A 15,180-nucleotide genomic window follows, 5' to 3' on the forward strand; every position below is an offset into this window, starting at 1 on the left:
TTCTGTAGCAAGTGGCATAATTTGGCATCTCAGACACTGGTTATCTTAGTAGTAGTATGAATGAAACATTTTATAGTGCTGTAAGAGTCTATTACAGGGACTTGATCAAATCTGGGGGTCATTATTGAGGGTCTCTGAGGAAGTTGCTTTCAGGTTGACACCTGAGGGGATGAATCAGAGAACCTGAGCGTTACGAGTCGGTGTTTGCGGCTGAGGACTAGTAGCATGTGTGGTAGGAAAATAGCCCAGGGTGGCTGAAGCGGCGGAGGGGAATGGTATAGCATGGCGTTGGAAAAGCAGGCATGTCCAGTCACGCACAGCTCATGGACCATGTTCACGTGTTTGATTCTGGAGATGCCCTGTTCTAATACTTGGTCCTCTTTTCTGCAGTACCAAATATGCCCCAGCAGCGGCAAGACCAGCATCATCAGAGCACCATGATGCACCCAGCCTCAGCAGCAGGCCCACCGATTGTGGCCACCCCGCCAGCGTATTCCACACAGTACGTTGCCTACAGTCCTCAGCAGTTTCCAAACCAGCCTCTTGTTCAGCATGTGCCACATTATCAGTCTCAGGTAAGGCTGATATGACCAACTCTTAGTTTTTGTTCCATTTAAATAACTTCTAACGTTTAATATGGTAAAGGGCTTTTCCTTTATAGTTGTGCTGTGTGTTATGGTGAAGTAGATAGCTAAGGATTTGGGGGTCTTTTTAATATAAGATTGCCGATCAGTGTTAAGTATTTCAAAGGAAATAGCCAAAAGAGTTTCAGGATTTTCAGACTTGTTTCTGGAAACCATGCAGTTAAGACATCAAGTTAAAATTTGCTCGACTTTATTTGCTGTTTTAATGCTTTCTCCTTATTTTTTGTTTGAACACAGCATCCTCATGTCTACAGTCCTGTAATACAGGGTAATGCTCGAATGATGGCGCCCCCCGCACACGCCCAGCCCGGGTTAGTGCCGTCTTCAGCAGCTCAGTACGGGGCTCACGAGCAGACACATGCGATGTATGGTAGGAAGCCTTTTGTTTATCTCTTTCAGTGTGTGTGACGACTCTTAACTTGTTTTAAAGTTCTAAAACGATACTTTAAGAATAACGTGGCCTTTTATGCCACTGAGGGTCAGGAATCTAAAGAAAAGATGGACCCATTTCTATTCCTGAAATTCTTGTCTTCAGATGTCTCTCCTTACTTTAACTGAAATGTAATGATTTGTGTAACAGAAAGCATCTTCCTCCTCTTCCTCATCAGTATTACCACCACCTGGCATGGCCTGCCTAAGGCACACAAGGAAGTTTTACTATAATGAATGCACTCTCCATCAAAAAACATTCCACTTCTCTTCTTTTTCTGGCAGTTATTGGCATTACATATTTTTATTGTTCTTTGTTAAAATGTTAAGTGTGTTTTTCCCTCATGGTGTATTTCAAGTGGTCAAAGTAGTCTAATATTAGATCTGCTTTAGACATGAGTCGCATTTTAATTTTCGTCATCATAAGCAATGATAAAATGATAAAAATATCCCATATAAAAAAACAATATATATATAAGAATAATAAGCAGAAATCTCCATCTGAGTTTTGTGGCTGGAGAACTTTTGTGCACGTCAACTTAGCAAGTATCTAAAGTATTAAAATTATAATGATTTTCAATGTTGAGAATTTAAAAGGAAGATTTCCACTTACATCTTGTAATGTAGATTCAGTGAGTTGACCCATATTATAGTTTTCAAAACCACATTTAATTAGTGCTGGTTTCATTAAGATGTAAATTTTGTTGACTTTTCTGAGCACTCATGTGTGATCAGTTAGGTTTTCCCATTGGCTTTTCAATTTTTAGAGTATAAGAGAAATTCAGGTTCATTCATACAGATGAAAAGTGTGCCACTGTTAGAGCGAAATCATAAGTAGATGCGATTACATGGCCATTTCAGTTCCTAAGCCTTTTAAAACTAAGAGTAAAGATTTTTTTCTTTATAACTTTAGGTGACACTTGATGACATTTTGTAGGCTCATAGGACTAGGTAGGAGTCATCCGTCTTGTCACCTGTAACCCACTGCTCATGCTCACTTCCTGGAGACGTGCTGCTTTTGCACATGTTCACCAGGATAGGAAATTTACATGATCACAGGCATTGTTTTTATAAAATAAATCTGATCTTAATTTTCCGTATTATCACGTAAAACTTTCTATTGTGGATTAATCCCTTTGAATTAAAATGATGTTATTGCTACATTTTAGGAAACTTTCTTATAAGAAACCCATTCATAATTTAATTGAAAAGTATATCAACAGACTGATTTGGCTTATGATTTTGGTTATGATTGCTTATCATTGGCTTGACACATTGATTCATCATATACACTTTTATGCAGTTTGTATATATTTCAACAGTCTTCCAGTTTGCTAAAGGCTTAGGTGAAGAGTTCATTGTGACTTTTTAGATATTTCTGATAAATACATCATGATTTAACAAGTGGAAAAAACATTTCTCTCCTCCCATTTTCTGACATATTCCCCTTTGAATAAGATCTAAAATTTTTGAACTAAAATTTCCATTGCTTAGCTATCTGTGTATCCACGCTTCTGAGACGTTTTAGGAATACTGCGATGTTGAGAAGAATCTTTCTCCTCGGTGTGTTCACTCACTGACAGCATCTGGTTTTGTCTTTTGGATGGATGTTCATTGGTTTGAAATAGCCTGTACAGTAAATATGGTATTTGAGACACTAATAGTTTTAGAACTACCTTCCCAAAACACTTCCGTTTGAAAAGCAGTTGGCCTCAGACTCTGAAGGTAATTGAAAGGTGGGTAAATAAGAAATGTTGCAAACAAAACACTAGACCTAATCTCCAGTAAGATCTGGAATGAACTAGCCATTAAGACCAGTTTTTTTTAATGCCAGGAGAACGTTGGTCAGCCAGATCTGAGCTACTCTTCTGCAGTTTACATGGGTTGTATTTAATCAGTATCTGTTGATGAGGGGACAGGTTGGGGTGAAGCTGTGGACTTAACATGACTGTTGCTGATTACTCAAGGTTCTCATTTGGATACTTCATACTCTAAAAAGAATACTAGGAAATGAAGTATAAGACATAATTTAATCCACTAAAGCAAATTCATTACTTCTTCAATAATTTCAGTTATTTTAGATCTTCCAAATCTTAATTATGCCAGATAAAGACACATAGATATGTTTTTAAAGTACATTATTTTAAACTTAAGATATATCTGTTGCATAAAAAATGCCCATTTTACTCTCTACATTTCATATTCCCAAAGGAACCATATATTTTGAGTATGAATTATGTCTGTTGTTCAGCTACATTCAATCTAAATATTTTCAAATTTTTATGCAAACAAAAGAATATTCACCCAGATGTTGGCAACAGTTGTGTGTTACCTTTTCATCATTAATTTATTGTATGGCCATAAGAAAGGACACTAATGACTATGAAATGAAAGACATTATTGTCTTTAAATGGTTGGTGTATTTAATATGCCGACAGATTACTGAACAGTTATATTATTAGGACATATCATGCATTCTAAGTAGTTGTTGACATGGTTCTCTCTCTCTAGCTGTTTTAGAAAGGACTTTGATCACAAACTTCATCTCTTTGACCTTTAATCTAACTTTCATCATTGCCCCATCCTAGCTCCTAAGTTACTTTTTGTTTCCTTAATATCTTGTCTTGTAATTCACCTAATTTTCTCTTAGGGCAGTGGTATTTTCCCTGTTAGAAATATTAGTAATGAAACTTTCTCTCCCGACTAGAGCCATCAAGAAGAATTAGATCCAGAATCCTTTTTGAGTTAGTTTTTGGTGGTTTAATGAAGATAAATGAGAAAATACAGTAGACAGAAAGATTTAAAATGCACCTCCACCTGACAGTTACCTGTTAACATTCTGGTGCACGTCCTTCCAATGACTTGTTCTCACCCCCATTATGTGGACATTTTAATATGAAATGGTATTACACTCATGTTTAATATTAACTATTATTTTAAGTTTTGGGACTCACTTCCAGATGCCTGATAAATATCTTACAGAATAATGATGTTTTTATTAATAATGATTTACAAATCTCTTTGAGTCTTTTGAATTAAACTTGGTAAACACTGTAAATATTTTTGGTACATTATTTATATTAAGGTTATTCAGTGGAATGCCATGTTGGTCTTTTGATTAGATAATAATTTTATTCCTTTCATTTAAACAAGTCAGCATGTGGAACTTGGCATATCAATACAGAAGAAAAATGTCTCTTGGTTCAGCCCTATTTTGTTTAATTTTGTAGCAATGTTTAAAGTGCTTATCATCTCTTGTAAAATAAGAAAAATGATTGATGCATGCATACAAAAAGAAGTTTATAAATATGTCAACCTTTCCAGAAAATTAGGAAAATGCACACCTCAAAAGGCTAATTTACCTTTCTATTTCCCAAATTCAGCATGTCCCAAATTACCATACAACAAGGAGACAAGCCCTTCTTTCTACTTTGCCAGTGAGTTGGGTTTTTTATACTAATTTTACTTGAACAGTAAAACACTTTTTAAAGAATACATGTTAAGGGAGTAGACTTGTTGAGCAATATTTTCCTTGTGCCAGACAAAATCACTGAAAATATGTATATTTGTAAATAATTCAGTGTTTTAAAAAAGGAAATCTAACCCAGCTTAAGAAAGCTGGAGTTAATTAAAAAATTGAGTTGCTTCAGAAATTAATTTTTGCATACCAAGCAAACATGTGTCTGTTTTGGAAATGCCTAATATTTTTCTTGTTCAGAAATATTTTCTCCAGAAACGCCTTTTTTTTTTTTTTTTTAAACCAAGCCACAAGCTTAATACGTATAAAAAGCTTAAAATATTAGGCTTTTTCAGTATCCTGGTTAGAAGAAATTTATCCTTATAAGGATATTTAAATGTGAATAGGTTTAAAAATCTGGGGAAGAAACATTTCTGTCTTCTCAGTCTTTGCATGACTGAAGGTTTAAAATATTCAGGTGGTAGACACCCAGGATGTTCGGAGCTTTACCAGGGAGGCGTGATCCCGCTGCTTGATTGTGTTCGGCAGCGTTGGCTCCTCTCACTGCCAGTGAGCAGTGAGCAGGTAAATAAATGATGGCTCCTAAATGGAGAAAGTCTGGACAGGGCTTTCTTTTGGAAGTGAACGTGTAGGGTGCATCATATTTATTTTGTAGGGCAGTTTTTAAATAAGGCTAGTTGTGGACTTTTGGTATTTGGATAGGAAAGGTACTAATTTGCAGAAGTCCTTCAGAAATGTATGCCAGTAATGAGTCACTTTATGCACAATACTATATTCTAAGGGATATTAAGGATTAAAATTTTAGATACTAAATTTTGGATTACTTTAGAAAGACTTAATGTCTGAATCTATCAAATGCCAGATTTTAAAAAGTGTTGAGAAAATATTTTGACTTAAACTTTCATTAACTATGCCATGACTTGGTATCCAAAAATAAGTGTGTCCGTGTTACTTATTTGGTGCTAGGAATTGTTAACAAATTTAATCCTTTAATAGATGCTCTTTAAAAAGGAGTCTTGCTGTATATCCGTACTTTTAAGGGAACTTTTGTATGTGATGTAGTATGTAAAAGACAGTGTCACTACTTGGTTTCATTATGTACTCAGTTTGAGGTCTCAAATGTAGTTATCCTCACCATCTTACTGTCTCTGTTAGTAATTTTGGAGTCAGCTTCCTGGTAAGTAGCTAAAAGTTTCTTAATCATCACACCTAACTAGTAACCGCCTTAGTACAGCTTCCCCTAAAAGGAATGATCAGTTCTTAAAAGAAACTAACAGTGGGGCTGCTATTTGTAATTTAATTTGCTACTTTGTACCACCCCCTCCCCACAAGCCATTTTGTAATGGTTTGGTCTAGTTGCCTTTTACTCCTTTTTAAGAGTTCAGCTTTCCTTCACTTCTTTTTTGAATTTAACATCGAATTTTAAGTTGGAAGATTTTGTTTTCATTTTTAGTTTTGCAGTGCTGGTGGTCTCTCATGACTTGTGCATCTAAGGTCAAAATGACAAAAAACCTAGTTACAAATTAACTACACAGCGTTATGGACTGAATTGGCTTCAGTAAGATCATGGCTTAGGAAACAGTTTTTAGAACGTGGTTAGTGTTACAAGGATTTGACAAATAATAGAGTTTTTAAACATTTGTATCGAGGAACACAATGAATGGGGAACTTCTGGACCAGGTCTGACTGAAAAAAAGCAATACTCTGATTAGCCTGAATTAATCCAGATTTCATGAAGGCAACTCAATTTTTACAAATAGAAATTTGATGAATAGCTAAATCAGAAGTTTGAAGAAAATTTATTTTTAACTTTTGGACGCCTCCCCTAAATTAACAAGCATGGATAATAAAAGCAGTTAAATGATACACTTAGCTCAGTAAAGCCCAGCATTTACTTTATTCGCTCTCCACTTTTGTCTTCTCTGATTCCAGTAGATTTTTTTCCCATAGTTTATTCTATCTTGATTCCTTTCTCTTGGCTCTCTCTTCCTTTCCACTTTTCCCCGCTCTGCCTTTAATGTCCCTCCTGTTCTTTGTCTCCTTCTTAACTGGCCTTTTGAGGAGCCAGACCATGTTTTTTTGTTATAAAGATTGAATTAAAATGTCAGTTTCAGTGCTCGCTTCGGCAGCACATAACTAAAATGTCAGTTTCACATTTTTCCTAGTTACCTACCCAGTTTTCCTATTTAACGTGGGAAAAAAGTTCCTGGATGAGGTACTTGCTTAGCAGATCTCTTTTAAGCAAGAAGATAAACAGAGGAAAATAATTCTAATTAAGCTTTTACAAGTTTTATTTGCAGCTAATGAAGTGTATTTATATGTACTTAATTTTTCTTATGATGCATTCCAGTTTGCTGATGGTTAAGTAGGGAAAGGATGAGTCTTTTTTTTTTTTTTTTTGGATACAGAGAGAGACAGAGCATGAGAGGGGGAGGGGCAGAGAGAGAAGGAGACACAGAACCAGAAGCAGGCTCCAGGCTCTGAGCTAGCTGTCAGCACAGAACCTGATGCGGGGCTTGAACCCACGTATGTGAGATCTGACCTGAGCCGAAGTTGGAGGCTTAGCTGACTGAGCCACCCAGGCGCCCCCAGATGAGTCTTTTAAACAAAACCTGTGTAGATGCACGCAGGTTGGATTACTTGAAGTATTTGTGCTGTGAATGCAAAGGAGCTATAAATTAGAATACTCTACTTTGAAACCTTTCCCTGTTGGTAAACTACTGTTGCAGAGATGACTTTTAAAAATGCACAGTAAGACCTGTTTTATCTTTAATTTTGTCCAAATAATTTCAAGATTTTAACTCTTATAAGTTGATAAATTACTTCATTATGAGACTTAATATAATTATGCTTTGTGAGGTCCAGTTTTTATGTGGGAGAATTAGTAAGACCTCACCCAGCTAGAGTTTATTTTTTTTTATTGTTTTTATTTCCTTAAAACCTTGCTTAGAAACTCATTAAACTACAAATATTTCTTGACTAAATAAAGTTTAAAAAATAGAAACTCTGAAATTCTGTATTCTGTCTTTATGAAACTTCATAAATAGAATATGGGATTCAGGAATTGCTTTCCCTTAGACAGATTTAGTATTGTTAGAAATGAAACACTTAAGAAGCTTGGGGGTATGGAGCATTTTAATGCGAGTAGTTTGAAAATAAGGAGCATGAGGGGTGCCTGGCTGGCTCAGGCTGTGGAGCAAGCTCCTCTTGCTCTCTGGGTCATAAGTTGGAGCCCCATGCTGGGGCAGAGATTACTTTAAAAAAAAAAAAAAAAAGAAAGAGTAGGAACATTAATGACTCTAGACATCACTATCCAATAAAACTTTCTATGAAGATGAAAGTATGCTATAAATTGTGCTGCCTAATCAGCAGCCACTAGCTACATGTGGCTATTTTAGTTATTTAAAAATACATTTGAAAAATGAGTATAAGATTTTTAAAAGAATAGGGTCTGGTTCAAAATTTATGTCAGGTATTTTAGACCAAGTCAATGTGTAGACGATTTGGGGGGCTCTGAAAGTTAACTTCATGAATATGATAGTGGAAAATGGCCATTTAATAAACAAATGAATTAGAAGACACTGACTTTCACTGACTTGTGGCACTGTGGGGTGAAGGAAATCGGCACATCATTCTTCTCAACTCTCAGAAGACAGGCACTGACTCTTCCTAAAAACACCCAGAGAATATCTTGCCACAGCTTTCCTTGCTAATATGTTCCAGTGTGTATTAACTCATCATGAGGGAAATATTTTCAGTGTGTAAACAAAAGTGTTTCATTTAATTTGGGCGTGAATACATATTCATTAATGCCCACTCTGGCGTTGGCAGTGGGTGCACAGGTGATCCTAGCACTGGCTCCCTGCCTCGCCCTTCTGTCTTCTAAAAGGTGTGTGTATATAGGGTGCCTGGCTGGTTCTGATCAAGAGCGTGCTACTCTTGATCTTGGGGTGGTGATTTCAGTCCCCCTAGAGCCTACTTTAAAATACATATATACAGTTAGGCTGGAGTGTTGGTGACCTTTGGCCCTACAATGTCAAGTATTTCAGACTTGCTTCCTGTGCCTAACCCTCTGCATAACATTTCCATGGAATATGCCCAGTGTTACCTATGCTAGTGACTCTTGGCAGTCTTGCCTATTAGACTGCCAGAGTTAGAGTGCCTGATCTCAAAGCAGCGCTTGTTTCTAACTGTCAGCCCCCTGTATGTCTGTATTAGCTAACATGTCCTGTGAGGAACAGGAGGAGCTATTCGGGAATTGTTTCTGTGTATGGGCTTAACTTCTCAGGGATTTAGGATGACTTTGAGAAGAAGGCTGGAAGTCCCCTGTTGCTGGGGATATATCTTGAGAACACTGCTCAGCTCATTGCTATGTCATGGATAGATTTGTATCAGTGTGCTGTCAGTAGTCATTGGAAGCAGTGAATTCATCTTACTGTGATTTGGGGTCTCAAATTGCTGCTTTGGGAATACATGCACAAGTGAATTTATGCCTAATCTCCCTGTTTTGTATCAAGGTATGGTCCTTGCTGAGATTCATAAAGGATTGCCTTTGGGTTCTTATCTTTAATGAACACATTTTTACTTAAAGTGGCCTGTCATATTTCCTTTGAAGTTACTTTAGCTGGGAAGAATCTTTGTAAAGATTGGGATGCTTTGAAGGGAGGAATTCATTTTTCTACATAGTTTAGGTAATTCCATGTACTAGATTTTTTAAAGCAAAGGTGAGAGATCCTTGAGCAGGGAGGGCCCAGGGAATAAACTGAGTGACTAGAGAGAGACTGTGGTCATTTGGCCCTGAAAATAGAGCCCTGACCCTGCCGCATACCTTATCCAGGCCTTTCCCCCAGCCCCAGTACAGTCATTGCCTGTGGGACACTGTGCCCACTCCAGGGCAGTAGCATGGTGAGGTTAGCCAGGTGATGGCCTTGAGCTAGAGAGAGAGAGAGAGAGAGAGAGAGAGAGAGAGAGTGTGTGTGTGTGTGTGTGTGTGTGTGTGTGTGTGAGAGAGAGAGAGAGAGGGAGGGAGGGAGGGGGAGAGAGAGTTTTCAGCCTATGCTTTTAAATTGCTTTTTCAGGAGAACTTAGTGACTGTTTTAAGAGTAAAATAAAACTAATTCGATTCTCATATAATCTACACAGCTGTGTTACATAAATAAAATGCTAGTCTGATTGTTAAACAATGACTTCACACTTATTTTTTCAAGAAAGTGGATGATAAATGGAGTAAAAGTTTGGTAAAGAGCATAAATTAGTATCTGCTGAGGCGTAGAGAAGCAGTGGGGACCGTCCTACATGCAACTGTACACACACCTTTTTCTTCCGCTTCAGTTTCCACTGGCTCCCTTGCTCAGCAGTATGCGCACCCTAGCGCTGCCCTGCACCCACATACTCCACATCCTCAGCCTTCAGCTACCCCCACCGGACAGCAGCAGAGCCAGCATGGGGGAAGTCACCCTGCACCCAGTCCTGTTCAGGTAAGGAGAGGCTCCCAGGTCTGTAGAACCATGGCCTCCTTCTGTTTACGGTGAACACCTTGATCGGCTCCACCTGGTGGAGCCAGCATACAGCGCTGAGGGCCGTGCCCCTAGGGTGTGCTTTTTCTTGTTACTGTTGTTGAGTCCTATTAAGATACATATCGAGAATAAGGTGATTGGATAAGTTCTGGAAATACTGATTGAAAAATCTAGTTTAACCTTACATAAGGAATATGTATGCTTGGAACTTTTTTATTTGTTTTACTCATTCTTGATGATTATACAGTGAGTTTTTTTCCTAGTAGCTTCTTTTATTTTTTAATGGAGCCGTTAAGGATCTCTTTGACACCTTTCAGTTTCTTGGGGCAGTGGTCTTGTTTCACGAGGGCTGAGGGCTTGCGCCCAGAAAGGAGTGTCTCTGAACTGGAGGTGCCCACCCCTCCCCCAGCCATGCTCCTGCCACCCTGTGTGCTCTCTGGTCCCGGATGGACCCCGTGGAGCCTGCTTCCATATGCACAGTTCGGTTTTGTGCGTGACCTTAACTGCTTTTCATTCAAGAAGTGGTTTTCTCAGTTCTTTCTTGTGGCTTTGCAGCACCATCAGCACCAGGCCGCCCAGGCACTCCATCTGGCCAGTCCACAGCAGCAGTCAGCCATTTACCACGCGGGGCTCGCACCAACCCCACCTTCCATGACCCCTGCCTCCAATACGCAGTCGCCACAGAATAGTTTCCCAACAGCACAACAGACCGTCTTTACGATTCATCCTTCTCATGTTCAGCCGGCATACACCAATCCTCCCCACATGGCCCATGTACCTCAGGTAAACCCGCTTTAGCCAACTGTCTGTGAAGACCAAGTAGAATATAAAGGTTATCAGATAAGGAACAGAAGCCAGATGCTCTGTAAGCTAGGACACCTATGTGTGATGCCATTTGCCTGTCTCCCTTTTCCTGATCAAATACATGTGATCTGGCCCTAAATGAATGTTCGTGTGCTTTTGTAAACGGGATCAGTGAAGTTGCTGATTGGTCAGTCCTTTAATGTTTCCCATCTGAGACCTTAGAAATATCTGACTTTGGAATGCAACCCAGTCCTTTCCTTTATGTGTCTGCTTTGCTATGTTTAGATAGCTTCACTGCTATATATGTACACATAATATATATATATTATATATATTCTTTCCTCTTCCCTCCCTCTCCCCCTCTCCCCCTCTCTCCCTCTCTTTCTCAAACACACACACACACACACACACACACACACACACACACACACACACACACGGAGGGTGGGCCTTCACAAATTCTCAGCTCTCCAAGGAGACTACCCTCGGCCTGCCAGCTTGAATGTCAGTCACACGGAGTTTCAGAGAAATGGCTCCGTTTGTTGTCCTCGCCTGCGGTACACCCACTTTGACCATATGTTGTACTTCTTGGAAGGGCTTGGCCTTGTACATTGGCGCAGTGTAACTAGAAGTTGGAAGCACTCAGGTGTTCCCATATTTCTTAAAGAGCAGCCTGGGGGGACACTTTGGAGCTCACCTCCAGTGTAAGCCCCTGATGGTTGATGAGGGCGCTTGCCATCTGAGTGGTTGCGGGCTGCATCGGCTCCTGACAGAAGTCCAGGGCCAGTGGGATTATCTTAATAAGGAGCTGCACTGAAGTTGGGCTCTGACGCTGTCCGTGAGGCCCTCCCTGGAGCTGTTAAGAGTGAATCGGCTGTATTCGATGTCTCTTTTTGCTGCTTTCATAACAGACCTCTCTCAGGGAGCTCTAAGCTAGACTGCCTCACTGAACTCCATTTCATGTTGGATGGCACGCCACCGAGGCTCTGGTGTACTGGGGGCTGGAGAGGTGACTCAGTTGGAGCTCAGTCTCAGAATGTGACCTTGTAACTAGAGTTCTACAGCTCTGGGAAGTGCGGACGTCCTCTGCACGAGTGAGGGTTCTGAAGCATGGTGCACTGCAGTGGATGGTTTGCTTTTGATAGTGGGGAGGGAGCCCGTTCGGTCAGGTGTGGGCCAGCAAGGCTTGGCTGAGTCCGGAGCTTCAGGAGAGCGAGGGTCCTGTAGATGGCTAGCAGAGGCTGGTGGCTAAGTAGGTATGTGAATTTACATGTAAGCTGGGGTTCCTAAAATCTCACTTCTGTGTTTTTGTGCTGAAAGAGGAAAAGGTTAACACTTCTAGGGAAGTTCAGATCTGCCATGAGCCCATTTGAATATTAAGAGTAAAAAGAGCATTTCATTCAAGGTTTATTGTGGTCTAGAACAGTGCACAGTATGGGAGGCAGGAAAGGAGGGCTCTTCTGGCCCTGCCAAATCCCCCCCGAGCTGGGATTCCATGATTTCGGCTGGCTGAAACCTTTCCAACTTGACAGTGAGACCAGGCCGCACTCATTATCGCTTGGTTTAGGGACGCAGGTCTGGCCCAGATGATTTCACATTACTCCTCCCTGTTTCTCCTCTTCCTGCTCAACCAGCACATCTCTTAGAGTAAAGGGGCCTGAGCGTCTCTCCTCTTGCTGCCCTGACTCCCCCTTCACAGATATGTGCTGGTGTGCCGGCAAGAAGCAGAGGGGAGGGACAGACAAGGAGAGGGCCGAGTAATCTGTGGATTACTGTGTCGTCTGCTTTCCTATTTGAAAGAGAGGTTATCTTTAAAACTACTTCAGGTCCCACATGGAGGCCAGATTCTGAAGCATCATTGCATCTCACTTCCCATTGAGAAAGCTGCCCTTGAATCAGATGTCTGAGCTTTGTGAGGACATTGCCCCACATACACAGAATCCAGCGATCAGAAATGTTGAAGGCCAGGATGTTGCAGCCCTTATTTTTACCCAGGCTCACGAGGTGCCTGCTCCCTCAGCCTCGCAGGACCCGCTGAAGGGTGACACGTGTCTGTAGGTCACTTGATGATCCACTAGGGAGTGTCCTCAGAGAAAAGGGCCCTGAGGGCCCCCCTGTTGGCCTTTCCTGCCCCACCAGCCCAATGAAAGGAACACAGTTGACATGTTGTTTAAGCTGGAGATGTTGCCTGTATGCGTAAAAGAGCTCTCTGTTTCAGGCTCATGTACAGTCAGGAATGGTTCCTTCTCATCCAACTGCCCATGCGCCAATGATGCTAATGACGACACAGCCACCCGGCGGTCCCCAGGCCGCCCTCGCTCAAAGTGCACTACAGCCCATTCCAGTCTCGACAACAGCGCATTTCCCCTATATGACGCACCCTTCAGGTGAGGCGTGTGTGTGCAGGGGCCGCTGGGCACCCCAAAGCATTCTGCTCGCACAGGTCGAATGGCAGGCAGGGCCAGCGCTTCAAACCCTGCATTTGAGAACTAGCAAGACTCGCCAGAGCGTGCACAATAGGGACTGTGATGATCACTTCAGTGTCAGGGCCTGAGGCTTCCAGGAGCGGAGTCTGTGTGTGTTCTGATGGTATGCAGGATTTGGCTTGACGAGAAGCAGCAGCAGCATCTGTGTGGCTGATGCATGCTTAGGACTCAGTTGGCCTTCCTTGTTCCAAGAGGCTGGACAGGGCAGCGTTTTCCTTCCTTAGTTTCCCCCTCCCCAGTCTGACGGGGTGGTTACCACCATGGCAGAGTTTGATTGTAGCTCTGGAGAATACTACTGATGAGAAAGTGTGCTGTGTGTGGACTGGTTTTGAGTGTAGCAGTAGCTCCAGCCTATGCCCTGACAGGGACAGAGTGCCCTGTGATTGTGCTCTAATACTTGATGGCTGCCATGGCAATATTTCACAGTCTAACCTGTTACTCTGAAAGCAATACTGGTGCTTGGCTACTATTTGGGGAGGGGGTATGTTAAGGCCTTTTTTTCCTACCCCGTGAGCAACAAGTCTTCTGGGAGTTTTATCTGAAGTGGTTTTACATCTGACTGGTTTGTTTCTACCCACCCACCTACCCCTACCCCTTTTGGTGCAGACGGGAGGGGGAAGAGCAGATGAAATTCTGAGTCGTGTTCAGCTAGCACGAGGATAGTTTACAGTCGTGTGCTGCAGAGACACTAGGCTAATGTGTGGTGTTGCCAGTTTCCTGTTTAAATATTCACTTTTCTTTTTTACAGTACAAGCCCACCACCAACAGCAGTTGTAAGGCTGCCCTGGAGGAACCGAAAGGCCAAATTCCCTCCTCCCTTCTACTGCTTCTACCAACTGGAAGCACAGAAAACTAGAATTTCATTTATTTTGTTTTTAAAAGATATATGTTGATTTCTTGTAACATCCAATAGGAATGCTAACAGTTCACTTGCAGTGGAAGATATTTGGACCGAGTAGAGGCATTTAGGAACTTGTGGGCTGTTCCATAATTCCATATGCTGTTTCAGAGTCCCGCAAGGACCCCAGCTCTGCTTGCTGAAACTGGAATTATTTATTTTTTAATGACCCTTTAAAGTCATGAATACATCAGCTAGCAAAAGAAGTAACAAGAGTTGATTCTTGCTGCTATTACTGCTAAAAAAAAAAAATCAAGACTTGGAACGCCCTTTTACTAAACTTGACAGAGGTTCAGTAAATTCTTACCGTCAAAATGACGGGTTATTATTTATAAATCAAGTTTGATGAAGTGATCACTGTCTACAGTGGTTCAACTTTTAAGTTAAGGGAAAAACTTTTACTTTGTAGATAATATAAAATAAAAACTTAAAAAAAATTAAAAAATAAAAAAAGTTTTAAAAACTGATATCAAGCTAGTGTGTGTTTGTATAAGCTTAAGATACTTTTGTTATAGGATACTTCGTATCAAGGCAGGAGGGCTGAGTGTACTTTATCTCCTGGAAGGTTAGTTGTCAAATGACTTTTCTTCTTCACCTTTAGTTCTGGTTCAAGGTATCTGTAGAAAAAGACAAGACTGAGACATTCTCTTTGGTGGATAAAGGTCCGCTCCAGGAGGAGGAAGGCTGGCCAGAGCTGGGCAGCACTGAGATCCCACGTCCTCAGCCTGACACTGGTTCTGTAAGCTTCCTTTTTAATCTCTCCTGAACCCAAATGAGTGTTGTTAGTTGAAAGTCTTCCTGACTCACCCTTCTTTTACCAGTAGGGGGCAAAAGGTACTTGAAACTGGTAAATTCCGAAAGCTGAAAAGCAGTGATGTACAAAGTACCTTATTGCTGTAGATTCATAAGCATTTGCTAAGGTGCC

At 40.9% G+C, this 15,180-nt stretch overlaps 1 protein-coding gene across 9 annotated transcripts in view; it reads left to right on the forward strand.

The window, feature by feature from the left end:
- The window catches only part of ATXN2 (ataxin 2), a 115,982-nt gene extending 101,260 nt beyond the window's left edge, over positions 1–14,722 (forward strand). For 3 of the 9 annotated variants that reach the window (XM_029922442.1, XM_029922443.1, XM_029922448.1), the window contains 6 exons: positions 391–575; positions 882–1,014; positions 4,457–4,510; positions 9,883–10,028; positions 10,623–10,850; positions 13,090–14,099. In XM_029922442.1, coding sequence (XP_029778302.1) covers positions 391–575; positions 882–1,014; positions 4,457–4,510; positions 9,883–10,028; positions 10,623–10,850; positions 13,090–13,425 — 1,082 coding nt within the window. In that variant the 3' untranslated portion in view covers positions 13,426–14,099. The other 6 variants (XM_029922445.1, XM_029922446.1, XM_029922449.1 and 3 more) reach the window with 5 other exon arrangements.
- The last annotated feature ends 458 nt before the right edge of the window (positions 14,723–15,180 follow it).

Source organism: Suricata suricatta, chromosome 14, assembly GCF_006229205.1.
Source record: "Suricata suricatta isolate VVHF042 chromosome 14, meerkat_22Aug2017_6uvM2_HiC, whole genome shotgun sequence".
NCBI classification, from domain to species: domain Eukaryota; kingdom Metazoa; phylum Chordata; class Mammalia; order Carnivora; family Herpestidae; genus Suricata; species Suricata suricatta.